This window comes from Podarcis filfolensis, assembly GCF_964270895.1.
Source record: "Podarcis filfolensis genome assembly, chromosome: 1".
Lineage (NCBI taxonomy): Eukaryota > Metazoa > Chordata > Lepidosauria > Squamata > Lacertidae > Podarcis > Podarcis filfolensis.
The window spans coordinates 4,719,561-4,747,216 of NC_139604.1; the positions used below are offsets into that span (position 1 = coordinate 4,719,561).

A 27,656-nucleotide genomic window follows, 5' to 3' on the forward strand; every position below is an offset into this window, starting at 1 on the left:
CCAAAGATGATACAATCCTTTTCTTCTTAAGTTTAGTCCAATAGATACTGCAGAGAATGTTAACAGTGGACACAATGACACTCCAAAACACGTCGCGTCATTTCAGGAATGGTGTTTTGAGATTTATTACTTGCAAATCATATGCACACAATAGAGGTTTATACACTTGCAGTTATGTGCTCTCAAGCAATATTTTTCTTGCACCTGACAACTTGGGAGCTTATTCACTTCAATACACAAGGCTAGAATGAAGGCTTTAGGTTTTGAATGCCGTATTTCTTCACATGAGTACAGTGGTACCTTGGGTTACATATGCTTCAGGTTACATACGCTTCAGGTTACAGACTCCACTAACCCAGAAATAGTACCTCGGGTTAAGAACTTTGCTTCAGGATGAGAACAGAAATCAAGCAGCGGTGGCACAGCGGCCCCATTAGCGAAAATGGTGCTTCAGGTTAAAAACAGTTTCAGGTTAAGAACGGACCTCCAGAACGAATTAAGTTCTGAACCCGAGGTACCACTGTATATCGTCTGTCTGTTTCTCTGAGATGTTTCAATTTGACTGAGGTCTCTTTTGCGCTGATGGTCTTGTACAGAATTAGGAAGGTGTGGATTCATCATCCTACCTTATTACTGTACACTGAGCAGACTGTCGTGAGATTTATCTGCCCAGAAACCCAGAGCTAATAGAAGATGACAGTTCTCCCTGCCTGCTAATGCCATTTAGTAAGGCAGAAAAGGGCCGGGGGGGTCAAGGTTTTACATTCTAGATGCACTGAATGTGAACAACAGGGGACCCCATCAACCTAATATTCAATAGCGTAGAGCATGCTTATTGTTTCGTGTGCTTCCATAATATGTAGCACTACAATGTTTAACTTAACAGGTTAACCTTCTCAATTAGGTAGAAGATTTCATCATTATTATCATTATTTTATATGTGCATTATAGAAGCACATATAAAAACTGTAGCTGGAAAGTTATGTCTTAAAAGGCATGAGCCCTTTTCTGTCACACAGGAGGGAAAACTTCTTTCAGATTATGCCTTTCTACGACACATGCATGCATGGCTTGCTACCACTGTGGAATTAACAAATACTTTGTCTATGTAGATGCTTGAATGGCCAGCCCACCTTTTACCTTCTATTTGGGTTTCAAGGGTTGACCTTTAACAGCTGATAACTGGAGAAGTTGCTCAGAGTGCCTTGGGCAGGATAAGTGGAAAGGCAAGTTGAGATCATTCCATGGTGTGTGTGATTAAGCAGTCTTAACGGGGAGACCTTTTAATGAAAAGAAAATCATCAGCATCAAAGCATGTTTGAAAAAAAGCCACGCAAAGGGTTATCGAAAACACATGAGGTGACATGGATAGTGGTTGACAGGAATAAAGCACAGTGGAGAATAAAGTCAGTATCTTCTGCTTCTCTCCTGAAGAATTTCTTTGTGCTTTCCCATGTTGCTGTAGTTGAACTTCACTGGCCATTGAATCTGGGGTTCACAACAGTGGTGGTGGCACTCTTGAAAAGAGGATTGTCAGCCTGCCAATAAAAACATCACAAGTGTCTGTAGCTGGTGTTGCTGTTTTACTCGTTCAATAGTATTACTATTACTATCCCAGGCTACCACATTAAGTAAGTAGATCAAGTGGACAAATGTCACTACAGCTTGGTCTCCTTTAATGATCTGACTATATACAGGGCTACTAAAAATAGTAGCCATTGATGAGGAACTGGGGACAGTGTACTCAAGAAGGAGAACTTCCATTGTAGATCAAACACTGGCCCTCTTCTGCTGGTCTAGGAAGACAGGGAGGAGGTTGTGTGGCTGAACTTGCTGGTCCTTGGTCCTCTCCCATCACTTCCTCCATTCTACACCCAGCTAACGTATCTAAATTTAATCTATGTGGCTAAAAAAGATCATTATATAGCACAGTAGCAAACCACACCTCCCTGTGTGGCTGAAATGCAGAGGAGCAACCCGACCATGCCACTCTAACATAAATAGGACCACATCAGTGGTTAGTGCATCTCTGAATCTTTCTGAAGGCACATCTCCCTCCACAGAATAATTGTGTAATAATAATACTAGCAATTATTATGATTGTGTCCTACCCTTCCCCCCAAATAAGCGCAGGACAGCAAACAAACAACAAAACATCTTAAAAACAATTCCAGTGCAGATGCATTATGGGAAAGATCTCAGCTTAAAAGCCTTGTTGAAAGGAGAAGGTCTTCAGTAGCCACCCAAAATACAACAGTCTGTCGAGTATTCAAGGGGCTGGTTTCCAGAGGGCAGGCCTAATTCCTACACAGTGCAGAATGGACCTCCTGATATCTACAAGAGGTTCTCACCTGCAGAACACACACTATTTATTTCAGGCAGTTAGGTCACAGTGCAACCGTAGCCTGTGTGTGCTAACGTGAGAAGCTTAGCTTCTCATGCCTGAGCAGCTGCATTCAGGCCTGCCTGAGGTACTGGAACTGAAACAAAAGTTATGTCCCTGATGTTTCTCAAGAACTCGGAAGAAGGGGGGAAGAGCCAATGCCTTAGCAAGTCTTCTTCCAGCCCCTCCTGCTGAAAGGGGAGTGTCTTACATCATTCCACTTAGCCTTGGACTTCTCTTTCTCAAATCGGTGATATTCCTTGCGATCAATCAGCTCCGTTACCAGCTTCCAAATCAGGAGGAGGAGGAGGCCGATAAGAGCCACGCCAGCCACGGTGCCCCCTACAATGGCTGCGACATTAGGGGGTTGTGGGCAATCTATGAAAAGAAAAAACAACGGAGAAGGTGCCTCATCTGAAGGAGGAGGGAAAGGGTGGATGTGCTGTATGGCAGGAATGGGCATACCACAGATCCGGGAAAGGTTGGAAGTCGATTCAATGAATGGAGCAGCTGCACATCAAGTATCTCTATCTCTCCACCATGCAAAAGACTACTGAAACTGCTCCAGATAAATTGCAAGGAACTCTCTTAAGGCCACATATACTTCCCGCTGGAGGAGCCTTGCTCACCTGGCTATGTGGCCTCCACTCTGCTTCCTTTGCCTCTTATCTGGAGCTGGGTCCCCACCTGCACTCAGATAGCTTGGAAAGGAAGCCACTCCCAGGGGCCCCTCCATCTGCCACACCTCACAATTTGGAGGGCCATCTCCCTCTGAAGCCTTGGGGGATGCAGACCTCTGACATCCACAGTCTCTCTTCCTGTTCCAGTACCCCACCCGTCACAATGGGACTATATGGGGGAAACTGGTGATTCTCTCATGTATCAATTCAAAGTTTTGGTGCTGACCTTTAAAGCCCTAAATGGCTTTGGCCCTGAATACCTGAAGGAGCATCTCTCGGCTTCGAGGGCCTTCCGGCAGTTCCTGCATTGCGAGAAGTGAGGTTACAGGGAACCAGACAGAGTGATGTCTGCCCTGTGGAATGCCCTCCCTTCAGATGTCAAGGAAACAAACAATTATATGACCTTCGATTGACATCTGAAGGCAGCCCTGTTTTGGGAAGCTTTTAATGTGTGATGGTTTTATGTATTCTGCTGGAAGCCACCCAGAGAGGCTGGGGCAACCCAGTCAGATGGGTGGGGTACACAACATTTATTGTTTCTTGTTATTAAGCCACTGAGCCCTGGTGCTAGGTGCTGGGACCAGAGCATGGAACTGGTGTTGCAGCTGGTGGCACCTTCCCTCACCTACCTTTTAAAGGTTCCACTTTAACGGAGTATCTCTCCTCTCCATCCAACTGAAACATAGAGAAGGAGATCCAGCAATTCTGAGAATCTTTCTCCTTGCATTCTTTACTTCTGGACATCACATTATCTCTCAGAATAATGTGTGAACAAGCTTGAGAGCAATTCTTCTGAAATGGACCACTCTGAAAGTAACGGCACTCAACACACGATCTGGAAAATCAACAAGAATCATGTCTGCAAGAAGAGTTGCTTAGCAAGACAGAGATGCAATGGATCTATACTACATAACAGAAATCTAATATTCAGTGCAGCTACAGCCAGAGATATAAAGGAAGCCAGTATTGTCATCCTCACACTGCAGATGCAAATAAATAATCATAATCATAATCATAATCATAATAAATATTATTTATACCCCACCCATCTGGCTGGGCTTCCCCAGCCACTCTGGGCGGCTTCCAACCAAATATTAATATACAATATTAAAATATTAAAATATTAAAATACAGTAATACATCAAACATTAAAAGCTTCCCTAAACAAATGCAAAGGAGATGCAAAGGAGGCAGGGACTCTGAGAAAAAAGAGGCTTGTCTAAGCCCAGGCTGTGAGTTAGCTGAGCACCTCTGAAATTCCCACACCGATTTCATGTACATGCTAAAAAGGGAACTCTGCTGGACTCCACAGAATGAATTTGACCTATCTAATTTGGCTATCTAATTCAATATACAAGGAAGTGAACAACTACCAAGAAAACCCAGCACAGTTAATTTTTCTCCAGATTGTTTGTGGGTTATCCAAAACCATGACTCCTGAAGCTCTACTACAACATCAGCTGCAGACCAAGAAAGGTACCGTCAAGTTCTAAAGGATTCCCGTGTGGTTAAGAAGCAGAGCCAGGGAAATGCTTAGAGGCAAGAGGCTTCCAACAGGAGATATAAATCTAACCCAAGTGAGAACACAAAAGGAACAGCAACTTGCTCTTTAGACATTCATCCCATGCCAACTTGCCAGCAGCACCTTGGGCAAACTCCAGGCAGGACCAGCACCATGTGCCCAGGCACTGGTTGTCCTCTAAGTGATAGAAGTTTTTCATCCCTTCATCTAGCCTTGTTAAGGTAGGTTTATGTCTATGTTTTATCATACTGTATTAATGTTTCATTTCTGCCTAAATTGCCTTCACCTTCTTGGTGTGTTTGATGGACTAACGTTGGCGAGAGGAAGACAGAATAACTGAGCTATAAAAGCCCAGACTTTAAATGAGACTTCTGTACAAGAAAAGCAAAAAATGAGGCAGTGCAGAATCAGTTTCCCCCACCCAGCCCTGTTACCTGCAGAAACACTGCTTATTCTAAAGGCAAGACTTTTAAATACTGATATGCAAAGTGCAGTAATTTTCACTGTAGTCCTTCTCATATCACTTACACATGTCTGGGACAGGGTGATGGACAGCCTTCGCAATCTTCACAGTGTGGAAGCTGATAGCCTGGTTTACATTGGCATGTGTTGCACAGACATTCCCCACGGCCACTGCAGACGGTCTCATTGATGTTCAAGCAACCGTCTGTTGAAGTTTCACATTGGCAGGCGCTGCCCCCATAGCCAGGATTGCATTTGCATTTCCCACAATCACACCGTCCTCTTACTAGAAAGAGAAAGTGGAGAGTTCAGGACAGAACGCATTCCCCGTATTTGCAATTCTGTAAGAAAACCCAAGTTTGCCAGTAAGTACAATTTAATTTAATTAATTTAAGGGATGCGGGTGGTACTGTGGGCTAAACCACAGAGCCTAGGACTTGCCGATCAGAAGGTCAGCGGTTCAAATCCCCGCGACGGGGTGAGCTCCCGTTGCTTGGTCCCTGCTCCTGCCAACCTAGCAGTTCAAAAGCACGTCAAAGTGCAAGTAGATAAATAGGTACCGCTCTGGCGGGAAGGTAAACAGCGTTTCCATGCGCTGCTCTGGTTTGCCAGAAGCGGCTTAGTCCTGCTGGCCACATGACCCGGAAGCTGTACGCCGGCCCCCTCAGCCAATAAAGCGAGATGAGCGCCGCAACCCCATGACTGGACCTAATGGTCAGGGGTTCCTTTACCTTTACAATTTAATTGCATTCTATTCTGCAAAGTCACATTCCATAGTAAAAGGCCATCTTGGTATCACCTGCAAAACACTGAAATTACCTTTCATGAAAGAATAGGCTGCCATTGTAAAATGATGCAAGTGTTTTAGAAGTCTTAGAAGAAAAACTAATATTTAATATTCACACCTGGATGATGGTAAGCCATTATATGAAACAAAGGCAGATTGATAGCAGCTTGGCTAGCTTCCAAATTATTGTGCTATTCAAACAACTCTTCCTAAGAATAACAGAATCACAAAATTGTTGACTTGGAGGAGCCCAAAGGATCATCTAATCCAACCTCCTCCAATGCAGGTATCTCAACTCAACCTCTGCTTAAAAAGCTCTAAGGAAGGAGAGTTTACCACCTTCCAAGAGAGTCTCTTCCGCTGTCCCATAGCTCTTACCATCAGAAAGCTCTTCCTAATCTTTTGTCAGAATCTCCTTTCTTGCTTGAATCTATTGGTTCAGATCCTACCCTCCGGAGCAGCAGAAAACAAACTTGCTCCATCTTCCATGTGACAGCCCTTAAGATGTTTGAAAATTACTATCGTATCTCCTCTCAGTCTCCTCTTTTCCAGGCTAAACAGACCCAGCTCAACAACTTTGCCCAAAAACTTTTGTGTCCGGATTTTCACCTTTTGAAATATGGCAACAGTATCTTCTGCACACGTTTCAGCTTGCCAACCTCCTCCTTAAATTGTAGTGGCCAGAACTGGACACAGGACTCCAGGCAGGGTCTGACCAACGGAGAAGAGAGTGCTACTATGACTTCCCTTGATCTGGACACTAGACTTCAGTTGATGCAGCCTAGAACAGAATTAGCTTTTTTTGCTGCTGCATCACACTGTTAACTCATGTTAAGCTTGTGGTCCACTAAGACCCCTAATTACTGTGTGTCCTTTAAGAGCTTGTGGTAGAAAATGTAGCTTGCTGGAACTCTGGCAACAGGAAGCTGGGAGAAGTAAAGCAAAGGAGTCAAGGATATTTCCACGTCCCGCAGTCGCCAGCTACTCACTTTCTCCGCCACAAAGTTGACCATTGTGAATCTCACAGTTCATGTTGTCACACTCGCAAAAAGAACCGTAGATCTTCTTTTTGGATGCTTCATCGGTGTGGCAAACACACTGCCCACACACACAGTCGCCCAGGCCGGAGCAGATGACGGAGGCATTGTCCTTGCGGCAACTCTTCTCCAGTTCCTTGCTGGATTTGCCTCCAGTTTGACAATCACAGTTCTTTCCAATAAAGCCAGGAAAACAGCTGACATGAGAGAATAAATGTTCAGAATATAGGAAAGGCTTACTAAGCAATATTTGTTTGTGTTGGAGGGTTGAATGCCTGAACTCGCACAGATTTATTGTTTTATTGTAATTATAACCCACATTTTCCCAGTACAGAACCCACGGCAGCATATTCCCAGAAAGTCACCCATCCAGGCACAGACCAGGCCTGAACAATGGTCTGACAGGCCAAATGTGGAGACCTGGGGGCTCTGTCAGCCCTCACCCTAGTCCATTACCCAGAGTGGCTTGAGAATTTGGCAGGAAAAAAGTCTCAAGGTCTTTTTCCCAACTGTCCTCATGCCGAATTCTCAAATTCTCCTTTTCATTTTAGGAAAAATTATACTCAAGCAGTCTGCACATTCTGTGACAACAGATGTTATTCCCAGACTGCATAAAACTGCAGGTGCAGATGTGGGACATGCATAAGCAATCATTCAGATGGTGATCATGGTTAACCTTTCCCAGTAGGACTGGCATATCCCCTTGTGATTTGGAGGGAGGATATTGGTGAAGTGGTTTGATTACCTGCAGATTCCACAATCTACTTTCCCATGTCCACTGCAGTCAGAGCTACTTGATATTTCCTCATCACATTCGCAGTTGCATCGACCGCGCATGTGCACAGCAAGGGAGTCTGTGAAACCGAGAGCCCGGATGGTAACCGTTTGGTTGTCAATGCATTTGGTTGCTGTAACTTTCACCTGGAAAGTAATCTGTAAGAAAACAAAGAACTCGATTAAATAGTCTCCATTATATGTAAAAACCACTAGGAAAGCACGAAGGAGTGCATTTATAAATAAAGGACTGAGCAGGCTAACAGTCAGAAGGATGTAAGTGCCAATAAAGACACTGTTCTTCTGCAAGTAGAATTGCAATGGACCTTCCATGTATTTGGGCAGTTCCACCCAAACCACTGAGTGTAAAGTTGCCATGTGGACAGGAAAGGGAAAACTCACCCCCCTCTTTTCTTGTGGGTGTGTAAACACACGGCCATTAAGTGTGGTTGCTGCCTTCTGCAGACACTCCTCCTCCTAAAATACTGTTTGCTTTTTATTTTTTATTTATGCATGCTGTTGTCAGAGATTTGTATTCATTTACCGTATTTTTCACCCTATAGGACGCACTTTTTCCCCTCCAAAAATGAAGGGGAAATGTGTGTGCGTCCTATGGGGCGAATGCAGGCTTTCGCTGAAGCCTGGAGAGCAAGAGGGGTTGGTGCGCAACGACCCCTCTCGCTCTCCAGGCTTCGCGGACCTCTCCGCAAGCAGCGGGAGCGCTCCCGCTGCTTGCGGAGAGTTGCCTGCAAGCCGATGCCTGCGCGCTGAGATCAGTGCGCCCAGGCTTCGCGGACCTCTCCGCAAGCAGCGAGAGCCAGCGCTGGGCTCCCACGGCTTGCAGAGAGCTGCCTGTTTGGGGGCTGGGGTCGGGGGAAGCTCGGGCCTCCCCCGCCGCAGCCCCGCGCCTGGGGGGGGAAATAATTTTTTTCCCTTTATTTCCCCCCCAAAAAACTAGGTGCGCCTTATGGGACGGTGCGTCCTATAGGGCAAAAAATACGGTATATTACTTAAAGTAGTGTAACCTATTTTTCTGTGATGGATATGATCATGATGGCTGAAACAACAACAACTTATTGTTTATACCCTGCCCATCTGAATGGGTTGCCCAAGACACTCTGGGTAACTTCCAATATATATAAAAACATAATAAAATATCAAACATTTTTAAAAACTTCCCTATACAGGGCTGCCTTCTGATGTCTTCTAAAAGTCAGATAGTTATTTATCTCCTTGACATCTGATGGGAGGATGTTCCACATGGTGGGTGCCACCACCGAGAAGGCCCTCTGCCTGGTTCCCTGTAACTTGGCTTCTCGCAGTGAGGGAACTGCCAGAAGGCCGTCGGTGCTGGACCTCAGTGTCCAGGCTGAACGATGGGGGTGGAGACGCTCCTTCAGGGATACAGGGCCAAGGTGGTTTAAAGCTCAGCATCAACACTTTGAATTGTGCTTGGAAATGTACTGGGAGCCAATGTAACTCTACATAATGAAATAAAGCCTACATATTGCTTAAAGTAACAGGCTTAACCCAGCTGCAACTTTTAAGGGGTTTGGGAAAGGAGAATAAGTGAAGACCCTTCTCCCAAGCAGCGAACCTGTTGGAAGAAATGCACACCGCTCTTTTCTCTCCACATACAGAGCAGCAGCAATCAGAACAGCTTTAGATAGAAACAGAAAAGTCTTCTCCTACCTGATCATTTATCTTCACGTTGTCACATTCCCCTCTTGGTTTATCCTTGGTGTGTATTTGGTTAGGGCAGAAGGAATCATACGTGATTTTGATGAAGTTTGGCAAAGGGCCATGGTCCAAAATAATTTTGGAAGACAAACTCTGCAAGGAATTGAGAATAAGGAAGAGGTGAGAATAGGAGCCCAAGTCTCCAGCGAGGGAGAAAAATATGAGAATTAATTGTAACTTCCACTCCCACTGCCTCAGTTCTTCTGTTGGAAAAGATGAGCCTTGAGAGAAGAAGGGAGCCAGGGCCAATATCTCTAACGGTTATGCCCTTTATTTATTGAACTGTCAGGTCAACACAGTGATGCTTAAGTGAACATGTTGAAGCAGAGGCAGGGGTTTTCCTGCAATGTAGGCTTGAGAAGAATTTCCCAAGGGACAAAAGGACTATGTTGGGGACATAGCCTGCTGACAAGCTAAAAAACCTTTACTACTGGGTGTGTACTGGATAGATGTAACCAAGAGCAGATAACAATATTTGGCCCATGTGTCACTTCCAATGTGCCACAGCAAAGCTGATTAGTGCTTTTAAGAAGCTCAAGCAAGGAATAGAGAAATGTATTACTGGAAAAAGAAGTTTAGGATTGGTTCAACCAAGGAAATTACAGTGGGATGCAGGTCAACTAGTGTTAAGCTTTGAGAAAGTGAATTTGATCACTTGTTCATGCTAATCAAGACCCTGCCCTTATAAAAAGGCAACTCACAAAAATATGGTTTACAGCGAAGAAAGGAGGAAAGCATTTGCAACTGCTCAAATGACCTCCTCCTGTTTCTGGTTTAATAGTAGGAAAGCATGTTAATTGTTGACCATTTTCTCCCTCAGCTTCCATTATGGCTGCTTTTTCTTTTGTTTCATTTCTTTTTTAGGCTTGGTGGGTGCTTTAATCAGGGAAGCTTTATAAAGGGGAGACGGAGAAAGGAAGGGGAAAAGGTGGAGCGGGGGGGGCAGCCATCCCCTGAAAACTGATTTGGAAATCTGAACCAAATCTGCATAATTGTGAGAAAGTTACACAAACATGCTTCATGTAAACAAAGTGCAAAGTCTGGCAAAGTCTGGCTGGCTTAAATATATATTGTAAAGGATTAAAATGATAATATCAGTAACACTTACATCATAGGCACGCTGGATGAGCTGGATGATATTATTTGAGTCTTCCTGCAGCTCTCCCACAGCAGATTTGGGAATCATCTTACTGAGTTTCTATCAACAAAGAACAAATGAATTGAAAGCATTGTCTCACTCTATTAAATAGAATGCCTACCAGATTATAATGCAAGAGCAAAGCAGTAAATATCTATTGTCCTAATTGTTCCATGTATATTGCTCAAATTATAGACTTAGGCATTTATTTTATTTCATTTTATTTATACCCCGCCCTCCCCGGCCAATACTGGGCTCAGGGCGGCTAACATCAGGTATAAAAACAATTGATTAAAATACAACTTAAAAACAAGATTAAAATACTACTTAAAATGCAGCCTCGTTTCTTCTTCTTCTTCTTCTTCTTCTTCTTCTTCTTCTTCTTCTTCTTATATAATTATTTTCTCCACAGACATTGTTTACTTAACCTTCTTTACTGCTGGTAGTTTTACTTACCCGATATGTATCAACCATTTTACTGGTAACAGCAAAAATGGGCTGGATATTGTTTTCTTCAAGTTTTTGAACCAACTGACCAACAGATGGATAGTCCTGTGTAACAAAGGAAACAGCATTTAGGGCTCTCTCTCCAAGTTAGTGAAGATCCTGGTGGGATCTTGCAGGCTAGATCTGGCCTGAAAAGAATCCCTCTGGCTCCGCCCCTTCAGTCTGGCCCCTCCCTCCCTGGTTCCTAAGGGCAGGGCCACTGGCGTAGTTAAAGCAGAGAGACTGTCAGTCAACTGTGGTCTGACCTCCCGTTCTCACGGCAGACAAGCCGCACACACCAACACACTGGTGCTCCATCCCCCAGAGAAACAGAGCAGCGCTCTCAACATGTTGCTCATTCCTGTGCCGCAGAGATTATGAGAGAGGGCACTGATGAAAACAGAAGCAAAGGGGGCAGGGAAACTGCTGGAGGAGCCCAGCCCCATCCTTCTCATCCACTGTGCTCTTGGATTTGTTCCCTGGCACCAAAGGAAGGTGGCTCTCTACAGGAAACAAAGGTATCCCCATCGCAATTGATGGCTCAGCTTCCCAAGGTCTGGCCTTGAATGCCACAAGCACGCACACACCAGGTTAACAAACAGCTTGGTTTACAAATCTGTTGAACCTTTAAAACAATAAACGAAACAAAAAACATGGACCCCTTGTCTTTCTGCCTAAGAAAAGAGTTCTTAGAAAATTAAGAGGACTTTTCCGAATATAGCAGTTGTCCAGTCGGCTCCAGTCTAAAATCGTAAATCCAGTAAGGTAAAGGTAAAGTGCAGGTACTTCATAAAGTGTGCTGTCTACTCTGAGTACTTACATATTCATTGCTCCTTTTATACATATTTTCCTCCAGGTGGCATTTTCCATCATAAGGGGTTAAGATGGCTCCAAGTTTACCATCCCCAGCAAAATGGAAGCCATCATCTGTTGTATACACCAGCAAGCGTGTTACATTTTTCCAACCAATCTTATCCTGGATTTAAAAAGCAAGCAGATTAAAAAAGCAAACCACACTGGGTGAAAGATTCCTGCTTTGCAGCGGCTTGGACTAGATGACCCTCGTGGCCTCTTCCAACTCTGCAGTTCTAAGATTCTATGATTCTACATAAAATCAGAGCTGAAAGGGACACAATGTCTGTCCAGATCTCAGTCCTAAGACAGGATAACCTATGTATACACTAAAATGGCTTTAATAGGTTTAAATATCCACCCGTACATTTTGCACCTTTATGACCAGTTTGTTCTCCTGTCATTATTTTATGGGACATTTTAATAATGCTACCACAAAATGACCACTGTATAATTAATTAACCCATTGCTTCTTGTATTTTGGAGACTAATTGATCTTTATTTTTATGAAGGTTTTATACAGGCAGATTGTTTTTATCTTTTGTGCTGTTGCTTTATCTCATTTGTCGTGAGTTTATTTTATTACTCTATTTCATTTTTAATATTTATCTTATCTTATTTATTGTAATATTTTAATTTAATTTGTAACAATACAGCAACAATAATAAAGACCCTGCCTAGAATCTCTCTAGGCCTTCAGCACTGAGCCTAAATACGACGTTAAAAGCAACAGCATATCTTGACAACATTATGATTATCGGGGGGAACTCTCTTCCACTTTGGACAGGAATCCATGGCCCCCCAAAATCAACTTCCTCACTCCCCAAGAGCACTTTGTCATGGTGCCTGTTCCCATACTCTTACCCCACAGACAGCGGCTTGCATCATGGCGTCGAGTCCTCCCTCTGGTGCGTCAAGATTCCCGGATATATCCTGCTTGCCGACTTCTTCTTTAAACTTCTCTACCCTGTCTGTGAGGCTGAGCACATGCCTGAAAGCAAATGGTGGCTGACATTTTGTCTCCTTGCTTGGACAAGGGTTCTGCAGCTTCTCTGGGTGGGTGTTAACAAAGGGCAACACAGTCTTGTCCACAAAGGCGCCAAACCCTAAGGGAACACAAGGGAAGTGCCGCTGAAAAGAAGGGTCCAAAACGGTTATCGTCACTGAAGATATATAGAGAGGGAAGAACTCTAAACCACTGAGGGGGATAGGGCAGTCAATATACCCTGCAATTGTTTAAAATAAAGTTAAAGTTAAATAGAGGAATACAAGTGGAAAGAGCTGGGATTACAAAAGGGGTATCATTTGACAACTGAATACAACAGAAGAAATATTAATTCTATTTTTCTCTTACCTTAAAATCTCCAACCCCCCTGAAAGAGGGGGCATCTTTTTCTTTACATGCTGCCTGTCACCCAAATGAGAATAAATGTCATATTTTTCCTTCCTATGGTTCAGCTCTCGACTGTTGGTATCTTTCCTTCAAGAAAGGGCTCATCCATAGTTCCACTTGTTTCTTGCCCAAAAACACTGATCTGAGCAGTTTCCCGCTTGCCCCCTGCTTTCAAAGCATGGGTCTGAATGTTATTGCGTATTACCTGCTTCTTCCCCCAGGGAAAACTGCTTTTTGCCACTGAATCAGAACAAACAGTTGTTTCCAAATTTCTTTTAATTTCCATGTTTCCAAATTTCTTTTAATTTCCTCTTGAAGCTTCCTGAGAGCCATTCTGCCTGGGGCAGGGGGCTGCCAGAGGGCTGTCTTTCTGGGGTCCCTGGCAGGGTGGATCATGACTTGGAAGCGGAGGAAAACCCATCCTGCAGAAACCACACAGCAGCCTCTATGGACAACTAGATCCAGAAATACATCCCTTTCTGAATTATCTTTGGAATAAAATAATTTACAACTTAAGTGAGTTTCTTCGTCTGCCACTGAGAGCTTTTATTAGGTGAGTCAGCTCTTTTTACCACTTAGAAAGGAGGAAGCCACTGAGTGAAGAATGAAGGCAAAAGGCTTGATTTATACTCTGAGATAACAAAAGTTTAAACAAACAAAGGAGTTTCTCTGCTATGTTTAAGTGCATTATTTTATTATTAAGTGGAATTATTATTATTACAATATTATGACAAAAATGTGCATAAGAATATAAAATCTACTTTGCCAGTTGATACTTCCTCCATGGGAATGATTTTTTTTTTCTTATTAAATGAGCTAAGCTTACTGGTACTGCTGTCAAAACAAGAAATCTAGAGGAGCTGTGCTGCTGCTGAAGTTTCTACAGGAACAGTTATAATAAACATTTTATTATTTATACTCCACCCCGCATAAAGAGACAGATGTGCTAACATTATTAAAAAGCAAAGCAGAAAACAGAGGGGGTGGGATTAAAACAGTTCCAACACAGCATGTTGGGTACCAGGAAAAGGGCAGCAGAGGAAAGAAAGGCATCTTTAGATACCCAGCAGATGGTGGTAGAACAAACAATATCTCTTGAATTAGAGATTAATGAAATTAAAAATTATTTGGGAACTTTGGATTATGAAATAGACAAAATATGGGAAAACTAGAAGAAACAGTTAATAAAATAGAAGAATCCTATACACAAACATCTGGAGAAATGAGGCAAATAAATGAAACAAAGCAATTAAGGGTAGATCTACATACAGGCAAAAAACGCTATAAATAAGTCAGAAATCATATCGTTATAACAAAAAAAACCCCTATGGAAAATCACATATAAAATTTTCCTGCTCTCTGCCGCCATCTGGTGTTGCATGTTTATAATGCATTCAAATAATTGTTTCTTTACTAATATAGCTGAGTCCGAAATCATGTTTCATTTTGCCTATTATCTTCCATCCACTGTATGAAGTAGCAGCAGAAGTTCCATACCCAGCCTCATTGACAGCGCCTTCAGTGCAAAAATAATTTCACTAAATCTCAGTAAATCTGTATTTGATATGGAAGAGCTGTGCTCCGTATAGTTCTACTCTTTTGAATTAAAACAATCCTAGATGCTAATTTTGTTAGTACCAGGAGACAAATGGATTAATCAGAAATGTACGCACCTATTCGAGCATGTTTGGTAATACTTTTGAGAGCATTCAGCAGGTCTCCTCCTAGCTTCTTCACATTTTCCAGATCATCATTCATAGAGTATGAGAGGTCCATCAAATAGTAAAGATCTATAGGGTAGTCCTCCCCACGGCGGAATGTCACATTAAAAACAGCAGGTAGATCTGTTAGCAAAAGGGAAAAGAATGAGCTTACACCTTTACACCGACCGTTGAGGCCTGTGGAGAGTCTGGAGTTTGAGCAAGGAGGTTTGGAGGGAGTGATTGTGGTGGAGTTTGGCGTCTGGTAAGTACTGTTGGTTGTTGTTTTTTACTGTTCTTTCAAGAGTTTCCAGAGGTTTCGAGGGTGTTTGCAGGCTTTTCCAATAGCGCTGATTGCACTTAAATGCATGGTGTGATTGCACTTAAATGTGGTGTGACTGCACTTAAATGCATGGTGGCTTGGAACACAGCCCCTGCATAAATGGGGAGTTGCCTATAGTGTTGGGTAAACTCTCCAAGCTATAGCATGATGGGGTGCAATGTTCTACACGATACGTAGTACTTTCAGTGGCTTTTGCAATTGAAAGAGCCCCTGAAAGAACTACCCCTCTCACCCTGTCACTCGGGATGACAGAATTTGGGGGGAGGGAGTCCCCTCTGCTGTCTCTCCTTCCATCCCTCCTGCGTTCTGCCTATTCACCAAGATGAAATATGATATTGAGGGCTGGCAGGTGGGGAAGGGGATTTCCTCTGAGCACTCATCTTCTGAGGCAGAGTTTGGGAGACACACTTCCCATTTTGAGTTGGGTCTTTGGAACCACCTAGGGCTCATTTCCAAGTCAGGCTCAGATAATCTCTCACAACATCCATACTTAGAAGTGAACAAGGTGTGGCAAACGCTCGTTATTTGATGTTTATTTCTGCATACTGTTTTTTGTTCTTTCAAGCTTTAATAAATATTCAAATACGAGAGAAAAAAACAGAAAAAGAAGTGAACAAGGTGCATGTGTATAACAACACGGGTGACATATATTTCCCCGGATGTTCAGCAACTACATCATACCTCTACTTATTTGTTTCAGGCACTTTATAACTACTTCTTCTGCCAAAGGCTCCCAAAGAGGCATTATGGAATTTAAACAATCAAATCCAACACTCTTAAAACCAGGCGTAATGTACTTCCCCACCTTCCCAGAATTTGAGAACTATTTATATACCTGTACAAAGGAAGTCACACCTGTTCTTTGCCCTGTCACAATAATCATCCCATTCATCCACTTTATATTTCTTTGTCTAATAATTACTCAGAGTAGTACCTTGTCTTAGCTGCAGGTGCACATTCTCAGGCTGGATTTGCTTTATCTGACTTGGTGGTGGACCTGGCTGGGCAAAGCTTTCTGGAAAAATTATGTCATCCCCACATCCCCTCTGCCGGAGTTGTTCCCTGGTGTCACAGCGACTGGAATCTTGTTCTCCTACTTTTGTGAAATCCTGTATTTCATAAAAAGCAAAAAGAATAAATGGTCAGTATGTTTCAGAAATAAGTCTGATACATTTTGGACAACAGAGGAAGAACAATAGCTCCAAAAACATGCTTTGCCTGCAGAACTTCCAATGTCCAGTGTCTCTAGTTAAAAGGATATCTAGCTACAGGGCTGAGAATACCTTTGCCTGAGGTGGTGGGCATTTATAACTAGTTCTTCAGCCAAAGGCTCCCAAACAGCCTGTCTACAGGCAGTCAGAACAGAATTCAGAAGCTTAAAATATTACTCTTCTAAAGGATTGTACTGGAAAGGCATTCATGGGACTTCCATATGGCAGTCTGTTGTGGAATTGGTCCAACATTGCTCATGCTTACAAGTTTTTTGTCATAGTATTCATGTATGATGTTATTGAAATACTAGTCTGTACTTTTCTTACATTTCAACCATATTTCCCCTTGCCATGGAAAAGTCAATAAGGGGACTTTCGGGGAGGAAAGATGGCGGACTAGACTTTTATTGTCAACATACAGTGGTACCTCCGTTTACAAACTTAATTCATTCCGGAAGCCCGTTCTTACACCAAAAGCGTTCTTAAACTGAGGTGTACTTTCCCCAATGAGGCCTCCCGCCGCCGGTGCCCTTCTGTTCGTCTTCCGGGGCAAAGTTTGCTAGCCAGAACACCCACTTCCGGTTTTGCATAATATCTGCTCTTGTACACTACTTTTGGGTGTTCCCAGGTATGGAAATACATGCCTGCCTGGCCAGATAGGAGGAGGATGGATGGGAGAGGGACAAAATAAAGAAGAATCCCCAGAGCACAAGCTGCATCCATTCGTGTCGACAGCAAGTGCCTGAAGAGTAACTAATGCCCATAATGGAGGAGGCTACCAGGGCCATCATGCGCAGCTAAGAACCAGACCTGAGGGACCTGTGTGTGATATCAAGCCTCCATCTTGAAATAGACTCAGGAAACTCCCCTCTCAGATTTGACCCATGACCTGTGGCTAAAAGATCAAAGTGATAGGAACTATGAATTGTGAAGTTACCTACATTCAATGCCACTTCTCATTATTTGCTTTTAATTTTTATTTGAACATTATTAATTTATCCCACCTAATCTGCGCGTTTCAAGCACGGAACTAAGAGACCTAAGTTGTATTGTGTTGGTTTTGAATTTGGGTTTAAGTTTATTGTGCCGTTAAGTTTGTTGTGGTTTTGTGTGGTTTGATTATTTTCATTTTTGTTGCACCATGTTGAGAGAAAGCCTAACAAATGCTGCTGGCTTCCATCCTCCTTATAGCAAAGTCAATGCTTTCCAGTCAATCTCTTGGGCCACATTTTGGCACTGCACAGGGTACCACTGAAATTTGAGACCCACGGGTCTGCCCCCAAAGAGGGAAAGGGGTGCCATGAAGCTGGAGATCTAGAAGAGCAGAGCATTCACCATTTTGAAAACAGCAGATTCTGTTTATTATTTTTAGGACAGTGACAGTGGGCCTGCCCCAAAAGCAAAACTTGAAATGGGCATCCACTATCCAAAACAAAAAAAAGTTTCATTATCTTTATACCGAAAGGTAGCATTCAGAGTGAAAAGGTTGAGAGGGAAAAGTATTTGATGGAACATAATAATATGCGTGAAAAACAAGAGATGGAAAACTTACCCGCTTCTTACACCAGGCGCATCCTGGGCCAGACTGGATGCAGTCCTGACAGGTTTTCACATTGTATTTGGTGCACTCAAGAGACAGCGCTTAGGAAGAACAGGGCAGGTGGAATTAACATGAGGAAAAACTACACATAATATGAAGCTAAAACTTACCGCAAACTGAGTACATGGCAAACTATGTAGAAGGTTGATATATGAATATGCCAATGCAATATTAAAACAGAGAGAAAAACAATCTCAAGACTCTACTTCAATATTAATTGTTGAGAAGGGGCTGCATTATCTGGCACTTAAGTTGCAAACCTATCAACAGCCTGGATTCAGAAGGACACGCAGGGCTTGTCCACACTTTGCTTGTCCCACACCTACAAAGCTTGGGTCCAAGAGCTTTTCTGCTTCTCCTGTGCTTTCTAGGTATGTGTCTGAGTGGGTTTTCCTTTGCCTCACTGCTTTTCCCAGGAAAACCTGCTCTTTACTGCTGAATTGGTGCAAACAGTGGTTGGCATCTGTCTCGCTTGAGTGCACCTCCGGAGTGAAGTCAAACCACTGCATTAGCAGCACTGAGGTGACCCCCCCCCCCCAAGGCACAAGCCTGGGCAGGGTGGATGGAGGTCCTGGGCTGCCCAGACGACTCCTGTGGAAAGGATGATGGCCAACTGACTGTCTCCATCAGCCGCTGGCTGGCCAAGACAGTTGTGTGGCGTTCTGGTTGATGTTTGCTCCAGTTCATCTGTAAAGAGCAGGCTTATCTGGGGGAAAGCGAAGGGACAAGCGGATGAGTCCTCCCTGTGTGGAATATGCCTGTTGGACAGGATTTCACAGTTATTTTATTACTAAGATTACTTATATCATGCATCTTCAACCACACAGGCCCACAAACTTGAGGTGACTATGATACAATATAATATAATATTAAAATAACCCATAAAAAGTTTTACCTCAACAAGAGATACAAAAAAAAAGCACCATACCTCATCCACCAGCAAAATCACAAACAGGTTAAGAGCGAGGCAACACAGCAAAGCTTGTGGGGGAGAGAGAGGGGGGGTATATATATCTATCCCTCCCCCCACCCCCGCCCCCCGCAAAGATGCATAGTGCTGACATCCCAGGACAAGGAATCCCACAGTCTGGGCACAGCTATTAAAAATGCCCAGACATGCACCCCCAGTTTCCAGGCTTCACAGTGTAGCCAGGAGTACAAAATATCTTAGCAAGTGAGGGTGTTGAAGGGATTCTTCTGATATCGAGGCTCCAAGCTATAAGCAGCTATCAGTTGAAAGCAGCACCTTGAGCCGGGCATGACAACAAGCAACTTGCTGCTGCTTCCTGTAGTAACTCCAGTCTCCAGACGCCCTTCAAGGACAGGCTTATATTCTGTCGCTGTTAGGAAGAATGGTGCCACGTCCACCTTGTTTTTCACAAACTCTTTGGGCTGCAGTTTGTTGCAGATTGGGGCAGAAGAATTGACTGTACATTCTCTTACAAACCATTTGTGTGCCTGATCCATTGTCCTCAGGCAAACAGTCATGGAGGTTGCTGCTTCAGTTTCACAGCTATCAGCACTGCAGACCCAAAGCCTGAGTGTCCTGCACCTTTTCACTTGCACAGACACTTTTTAAAGTAATCAGTAGTTATTTTAATATGTTTTGATTGTATTACCCCCTCTCAATGGTCCATGTTTTAGCAATATGGTGTAGTAGATGGCACCTATCGGTAAAATTAGCATGTGATCCTGTAGCTCAGATAAGGGCCTCTTGCACAGGAAAACACCACCGACTTGGAATGCCAATCAACAAGATTTCCCACTGAAGATAGGATAATGGGCACAATCCAACAGAAAGCTGAGCCTACTTAAGCCCAATTAGTTCAAGGCCCTTAAAGGCTTAGATCTACAAGGAGACGGTGGTCATTACACCACTACAAATGCAGATAATGCTGATCTAGCACTACTTCCAACTAATAGTGGAAGGTACCTGATGTCAGAATCAGCAGTCCAGCGCCAGACAGCAGAAGGAATCGCTCGGGAAGCATCTCCTGTGAAATTGAAATAATATACCATGAAATGACTACACTAAAAGACTATAAGGTGACTTTGTTTGTTTGTTTATTGACTTTATATTCCGCCTTTCCTCCTGAAAGAGCCCAGGACAGCAAACCTATCCTACAGTCTTTTTTAATTAAAAAAAACACTAATCAAAAATACTGTAGTAAAAACAATCTAAATATAATTACAGTTTAAAACATCTTAAAGCATTTACAGTTAAAAACATTATTCCCTCCAATAATCTCAAGCTTTCCATCCAGCAAATGCGTGAGTAAACAAGTTAACAAAGATGGCAAAAGTTGCACCTGGGGGGGATTCCACCACTGAAAAGGCCCCGGTGGCTGCACAACTACCCAGACCTCACCTGTTGATCCTATGGACCAAGACGGTTGATACTTGGTTGGTATGGAGTTGTAGAGTCAAAGAATTTACGAAGGATGCACACAATTTGTGAAGCTCAGTTACAGATGTGATATTTTCGGGTAGGATAGGAAATTTGGGGAGAAAGCAGAAATATATGCAGCTTTTGCTTACAAGTGCATTGACTAACTTAAAATGAAATTTAATTCTGGTATCTCACAACATCGCAGCACATCATCCTTAAATATCTGCACTGCCTGCCTCACTCTCACCAGGACCAACTGACACCAACTGCCCTGGGGAAAGAGGTATTGCTATGGCAACACTGCAATCATTGATTAACTGACGTGCAAGGAAAATTTTGTTTTGCTATGAAACACAGTAGACTCAGTTACCAGTTTATACTAAGTTTTGGGTCTTTGGAGATGAGTCGAGTATGTATCTGAGAGTGGTTGGACTTTCTGAGGGGAATTACATGGGGAGAAAGCTCAGTCAGAAGAGCATGTGACTCTTAATCTCAAGGTTGCAGGTTCAAGCCCCATATTGGGCAAAGGATTCCTGCAATTCTACAATTCTATGAGTATTTAAAATTTATTTAAATATTAAAAACGCTAAATGGGTTTTAAAATAACACTATTTCTTTCCGTAAGCTTTTCCAATAACCAGTTGTTATAGTAATGACTGGGATGTTATAGACGTTTGACAGTGGAAGAGACTCCCTTGGGAGATGGTGGGCTCTCCTTCCTTGGAGATTGGTTGGCCAACAGTCATGGATGCCTTGGTTGTGATTCCTGCATTGCAGGGGGTTGGAGTAGATGACCCTTGGTGTCCCCTCCAACTCTACAATTCTATGATATCAAGAAAAGTATCACCCTCATTATGAAGAAGTAAAGTGCAACACCCTTACTCACATGTACCCAGGACTGCAACATATACAACCTGCGATACATTGACGATATTTTTATCATCTGGACACATGGTCAACAGACCCTGGACACCTTCCACCAGAAATTCAATGATTTTCACCCCACAATCAACCTAACAATGAATCAATCTATGCAAGAAATACATTTTTTGGACACTACTATAAAAATACAGGATGGACGCATAGACACCACCTTATACCGTAAACCAACTGACCGGCAAACATATCTACATGCCTCTAGCTACCATCCCAAACATACCAAACAGTCCATTGTATATAGCCAGGCACTACGTTACAGCCGTATCTGTTCCAATTCTACAGGCAGAGACTCTCACCTAAGAGATCTACAGCAAACCTTTTTAGAACTAAAATACCCAGCAGATGAAGTTAGACAACAGATCAACAGAGCCAGACAGATACCCAGAGAGAACTTGCTGCAAGACAGACCCAAAAAAGAAAATAACAGAACACCTCTAGTCATCACATACAGCTCCCAAGTTAAAACAGTACAACGCATCATCAGAGATCTACAACCTCTCCTGGACAATGACAGTTCTCTTTCTCAAGCTCTGGGAGGAAGACCTTTCATTGCCTACAGACAGCCACCCAATCTTAAACAACTCCTAACCCACAATAATACTACAACCAGACGCAACACGGACACTGGCACCAGAGCCTGCAATAAACCCAGATGCCAACTTTGCTGCCACATACACCCGGACAACACCATTACTGGCCCCAACAACATCACACATACCATCTCGGGACTATTTAATTGCTCATCGTCTAACATTGTATATGCCATCAAATGCCAACAGTGTCCTTCAGCTCTCTATATTGGACAAACAGGCCAAACCTTACGCCAAAGAATAAACGGACATAAATCGGACATCAAGAATCACAAGACAGAGAAATCAGTAGGAGAACACTTCAATCTCCCAGGATATTCTATACAAGATCTCAAAGTAGCTGTATTACTACAAAGGAATTTCAGAAATAGACTGGAAAGAGAAGCTGCTGAATTGCAACTCATTACCAAACTTAAAACCATGGAGAGACCTGGTCTGAACAAAGACATTGGATTCTTATCTCATTATACATGACAAAGCCATTTTTCACCTTCTCACCCCTTGCTTTTTCCTGTAAGACCTATTGCAGTCGTTAAGAGTCGTCAACAGGCTCATCACAGCTATCTGCCAATCACCCATTCCCACCACCCTTCTGAGTAATACCCCTCCCCACCTTCTCACTATATAGAAGGATCTGGCAACTTCTGTTTCAGTGTATCTGAAGAAGTGTGCATGCACACGAAAGCTCATACCAAGAACTAACTTAGTTGGTCTTTAAGGTGCTACTGGAAGGAAAAAAATTTGTTTTGTTTTGACTATGGCAGACCAACACGGCTACCTATCTGTAACTGAACATATTCCCTGTGATCCTGTGTAGGCAGATGATAGGCACAAAAAGAAGAACGCTTTTCATCTTACTTTCTGTTTGGCTTCCAAAAATGGTGAGGGACAGTCTCCTTTCCACCAGCATCATAATCCAATAGTGGATGAAACTGGAGTATCAAGTTTCAGACTTGAGACATGATTGGAGCCTAAGACTGCAGCCCTGTACCCATGTATGTAAGAGGAAGCCCCATTGACCTCAACAGGATTCCACTCTACAATATTAAAACAGCTGCAGAGAGATTCAAGGCAGCATTTCCCAGGTAATACCCCCAGGAAACTACTTGAATGACTGGATCCAAAAACATGGCTGGATGAAGGCAAGGCAGCCTCTGCAGCAGCACAATTGGTAGCAGTCCATTTGGTCTGCTTCCAATACTCTGCAGACTAAAAATATTAGAGGCAAACTAGTCAGGTTTCCCAATTTGCTTGCACAAAGCTTACTGGGAAGTTAGATGATATCCTGGCTTTAATGAACATTTAATAAACAACTATCTGACTTTTAGAAGACATCTGAAGGCAGCTCTGTTTAGGGATGTTTTTTAAATATTTTTAATATTTTGTTGGAAGCTGCCCAGAGTGGCTGGGGAAACCCAGCCAGATGGACGGGGTATTCTTATTAATAATAATAATAATAATAAGGCAGTTTTATGACAATGAATACATATCCTGCATTCATCCTGCTTTGCATGCAGGGTTCTCACATGTCTACCCACTAGTCATTTATTCGTCCCACACTTTCAACACAACTCCCTGTCACTTTTCAAACCACAAAAGATGCTTTAATCCACTTTCAGTGCAGAAAATTAAAGTTCTGTTGTGCTTCTGAATCCCTCTGACAAAGCAGTGAGTCTGGAGTCATTTACACTTTGGGAAGCAGCTGGTGCAGTGGTTAAAAGAGTGAGCTATATGAGTCAGGCTCAAATCTCCCCTTATCTCTCAGAATCAGCCCCACCCATCCGCCATGTGGGCAAGTCTACTTGCCTACTTTACAGAGGTACTTGTAAAGATCCCAACAAGAGTGTGAAATGTCACCCTTTGCAGAGATGAGAATCAAAGAAGAGACAGGCAGTCTCCTTCATGTGCTTTTTCCACCTCAGTCACAGCACATATAGGAGGATCCTTTTCAGCCCAGCAGCCTGCAGATGAACACGACTATTTTCAAAGGCAAAGTTAGAGAAATTTGTGTGATTTTAAGGGTTTGGTCAGCTATCTCCTTTTGCTTTTTTAAATAATGATTACAATCTTGTAAATGGTAGCATAAATGTCACTCTTCTGGGACATATAGCTGTGTTCCCTCTCTACTGTGCCACTTTTTCAAGAAAATCTAATTTGCTTGCATTCACTCAAACAGCAGTTTGAGGCAATGGCATTCTTCTACCCACCTGCAAAGGGAGTCTATAAATCGATTAGGCTTGCTATGCATAAAGTGGCTGAATCAGTGACATCACTGATGTTAACTCCCTCCTTCCATGTTTGCATACATTCTTTGGTATTTTTCAAATTCATTTTTAGTTATTTTCAGCCCCACTGACCACATTTAAAAAGTGTTGAATATGAACAAAGCTACCACCTTCCCTGCAGCAATGTCTCACCATTACAGAACATTTTATTGAGGGTTGCCATATTTTGAAAAGCAAAAAATAAGACACAATGACGGCTCTCATTTTAAATACCACTACTATAGGCCAAAGAAGCTGTGATATATTGCTGAGAGGGGCAGGAGAAGAGAAGAGGAAAGCAAGTCTTCAACCACTAGTTATGTCTGTGTCTTATCCAGAAAGTATAGCCAGAGACATTTTGACAAATTTAAAGAATCCACCTAGACAGCAATTTTACCCCTGAAAAAGAGGACATGTCCTGGAAAAAGAGGGCACATGGCAACTCTAGCCCTGGCACACGCCTCAGGACCACATGAGCATTCTTTTAAAAAACGGGCAAATATATTCCTGCCCCACCCACCTTCATCCTTGCACCAGGGTGGCTCTTCTCCCCTGCACCCCTCCAGAATGCAAGGATGCATCTCTTGCTATTGCTCTGCAATGAGGCTAGCAGAAGAACAGCACTGAAATAAAAGATACTTCCACTGCTTTTTATGTCTTTCTGTAAAAACAAAACCCTAATTGGGCATTCTAGATGCCTCTCAAAGCCGTAGTCTAGCAAAGTGCATTATTGTACTGATATTTCGACACCGCCCCCCCCAGCAACAAAAGGAATTGTTTCCACAAACATAAGCATATTTCTGGCTAGTTGTGTAGCTACAGATCTATGTCACAGAAGTGTGGAAAACTTTTAAGTTCTCCATAATTCTTTATCTGGTAAGGTGTTACACAAGAGGCAGGAGTGGGTGGAGGGGGAGGAAAAATAAAAACTGAAAAAGTTCAGAAATTAGGCTGTCATAGCCAGTTCTAAAATGCAGGGCTAAGTAAGTTCTTCCCAAGTGCCGCGGAGCTATCATGTTACATGTTTAGGACTCCAGGATGAAGAAGCAATGAGTAATTAAAATATGTTTTTTAAGATCTGTCCCAAATATTAACCAAAGGTGTGGAAGCTGCAGCCCTCCACATATTGTTAAAATCCAACTTCTGTTATCTTTCACAACTGATCATGCTGGCTGGGCTAATGAGAGTTGGAGTCCAACAACACACATTCCCCATCTCTGTCTACAGGCTTCCTGGAGTAGGCAGGGGGCAGAAGTAAAAAGAAACTTTAATTTAGCAGAACAAGGTATAAAAAGCACAGCTAGGTAGCTGTGTTGGTCCAAAAAAGGGGAAACCTCTCCAACCTCGCCCCCTGCTTTGTGTAACATCTTGCCTGATGACAAGTTATGGAAAAGGTCAGGTGCAATTTCCAAAATGGGGCCCCTCCCTCCCCAACAAACCAATGAAATAAAGGGCCACAAATTGTCTTGTGGTTGCTTACAACTTTATGATTGCAGAAGCTTTCATGGACTACAAAAAAATCCAACCTTTGAGCATGTGCAATTTCACACCTTTCAGCAAAACACACACACACACACACACACACACACAGAGAGAGAGAGAGAGAGAGAGAGAGAGAGTTTTACCAACCTTGATAAATAAAAATATATTCTTGAGTTAAAGTCCAGTCAAATGAAATTTAAACTCGCTGCTGCTGAAGGTGATGAATGTTAACAGCTGAAGTTAGTGGCTGATTTTATATTTTGTATTTTTGTTTTATGATTCGATATACAGTAATAAATACCCCGCCCCCATGATACCCACTAGACCAAGAGTGGAAACGGAGAGAAGGCCTTTAGAAAATCGGGAGGTGGGAGGAGATGGCAACATTGCAATGTCACCATTTTTTACTCAAGAAGCCTCATGTATTTCGAGGTGGTTACTTCTGAGTAAAACATACCCAAACCAGCTTTTAGACCGAATCAGTCAGTGGTTGATTATGTCTTAGTTTTATACCACCTTGCCCGGAAATATTCCTCCCCAAATAGATGCCAACTTTGTGCGGCCTTTATTGATTTAAAGGCCGCTTTTGACAGCATCCCCAGAGGATTACTTTGGGGAAAATTGGCCCGATGGGGAATAGACAAAAGACTTTTGTGGCTAATAACTAAATTGCACGACGGATCGGCCGCTAGGGTGAGAATCACTCCGGCCGGCGACCTCTCAAATTCAGTAACTATCAATAGAGGTGTTCGTCAAGGATGTATCCTTGCTCCGACCCTTTTTAATCTATTTATAAGTGATATGAGGGTGCCTCTGATAGATTCTCAAGAAACGATCCACGCCCCCCATCTTGCCCAATATCGTTGCCCCCTTCTACTCTACGCAGACGACGCAGTGATCCTATCCTTCTCAAGAGTCGGCCTTAGGAGGGCATTAAAAATTTTCGATGTTTACTGCAAATCAAATTTTCTTACAATTAACCATGTTAAGTCCAAAGTCCTAATTTTCACCAAGAGTCGAAAAACCTATAATTGGAGAATAGACGGAAAAGCTATTGACCAAGTCTTTAAATTTCAGTACTTGGGAGTCCTTCTCCAACACAACATGGGCTGGAAGGTCCATCTTGCATATGTATTAAACAGAGCTAAAGCCCTTTCCTTTGCGCTACTGCGTTTTTTCTTTTCAGATGGGGCTTTCCATATTCCATCAGTGTTAAAAGTTTTCAAGGCAAAGGTGATTGCAACAATAGCATATGCAATCCCAATATGGGGGCCCTTTGTTAATCTAACCCATTTGGAGGTAATCCAAAACCAGCTTCTAAGAAGGTTGCTAAAATTAACCAGGTGTGTAAGCAATACTGCTATACGACTGGAACTAAATGTTACATCTCTAGAAACCACATTATGGAAATGCATCCTCTGTTACTGGTTGGCATTATGGCATAAACTTCCAAATCTCCACTTGATACAGTGTCTCTGGAGAGATGACTTCCCTAGCCCCTGGGCAAAAATATTACATGGGAAACTTGTGTCCCTAGGACTATCTCCATCTGAACTATTAAAATTGGATTTAATTTCTGCCAAGAGAATTATAACTCACAAATTAGAGGAGATGGATTTACAATTTAATATTGCGACAGGTGGTGGCACCTGTTCGCCGATAAACCTTGGCTTAACACCACCAACAAAACTTCCATCTTATTTAACTACCTTATCTGTGGTGACGCACAGGTATGCCTTTATAAAGGCCAGATTCAATGTTTTCCCATCAAACGTGTTGGGTAACAGACTCTCCAAAGGACAGATCTCACTCCTCTGTGACTGTAAAAGTGGATCTATAGAATCGTTATATCATATAATCTTCTGTTGTCCATTATATTCGGCT

At 42.8% G+C, this 27,656-nt stretch overlaps 1 protein-coding gene across 4 annotated transcripts in view; it reads right to left on the reverse strand.

Annotated features, from left to right (window-relative positions):
- Positions 1 to 97: 97 nt before the first annotated feature.
- The window catches only part of ITGB2 (integrin subunit beta 2), a 39,854-nt gene continuing 12,295 nt past the window's right edge, over positions 98 to 27,656 (reverse strand). For 3 of the 4 annotated variants that reach the window (XM_083628741.1, XM_083628742.1, XM_083628743.1), the window contains 15 exons: positions 20,042 to 20,102; positions 18,061 to 18,149; positions 16,232 to 16,406; positions 14,928 to 15,098; positions 12,726 to 12,967; positions 11,830 to 11,985; positions 10,980 to 11,075; positions 10,494 to 10,583; positions 9,338 to 9,478; positions 7,617 to 7,804; positions 6,824 to 7,068; positions 5,114 to 5,333; positions 3,693 to 3,898; positions 2,595 to 2,761; positions 98 to 1,538 (listed from right to left, as the gene is read on the reverse strand). In XM_083628741.1, the coding sequence (XP_083484867.1) occupies positions 1,473 to 1,538; positions 2,595 to 2,761; positions 3,693 to 3,898; positions 5,114 to 5,333; positions 6,824 to 7,068; positions 7,617 to 7,804; positions 9,338 to 9,478; positions 10,494 to 10,583; positions 10,980 to 11,075; positions 11,830 to 11,985; positions 12,726 to 12,967; positions 14,928 to 15,098; positions 16,232 to 16,406; positions 18,061 to 18,149; positions 20,042 to 20,099 (2,310 nt within the window). In that variant the 5' untranslated portion in view covers positions 20,100 to 20,102 and the 3' untranslated portion in view covers positions 98 to 1,472. Of the gene's footprint in view, positions 1,539 to 2,594; positions 2,762 to 3,692; positions 3,899 to 5,113; positions 5,334 to 6,823; positions 7,069 to 7,616; positions 7,805 to 9,337; positions 9,479 to 10,493; positions 10,584 to 10,979; positions 11,076 to 11,829; positions 11,986 to 12,725; positions 12,968 to 14,927; positions 15,099 to 16,231; positions 16,407 to 18,060; positions 18,150 to 20,041; positions 20,103 to 20,476; positions 20,922 to 27,656 lie in introns of those variants that run through there. The other variant, XM_083628744.1, reaches the window with a different exon arrangement.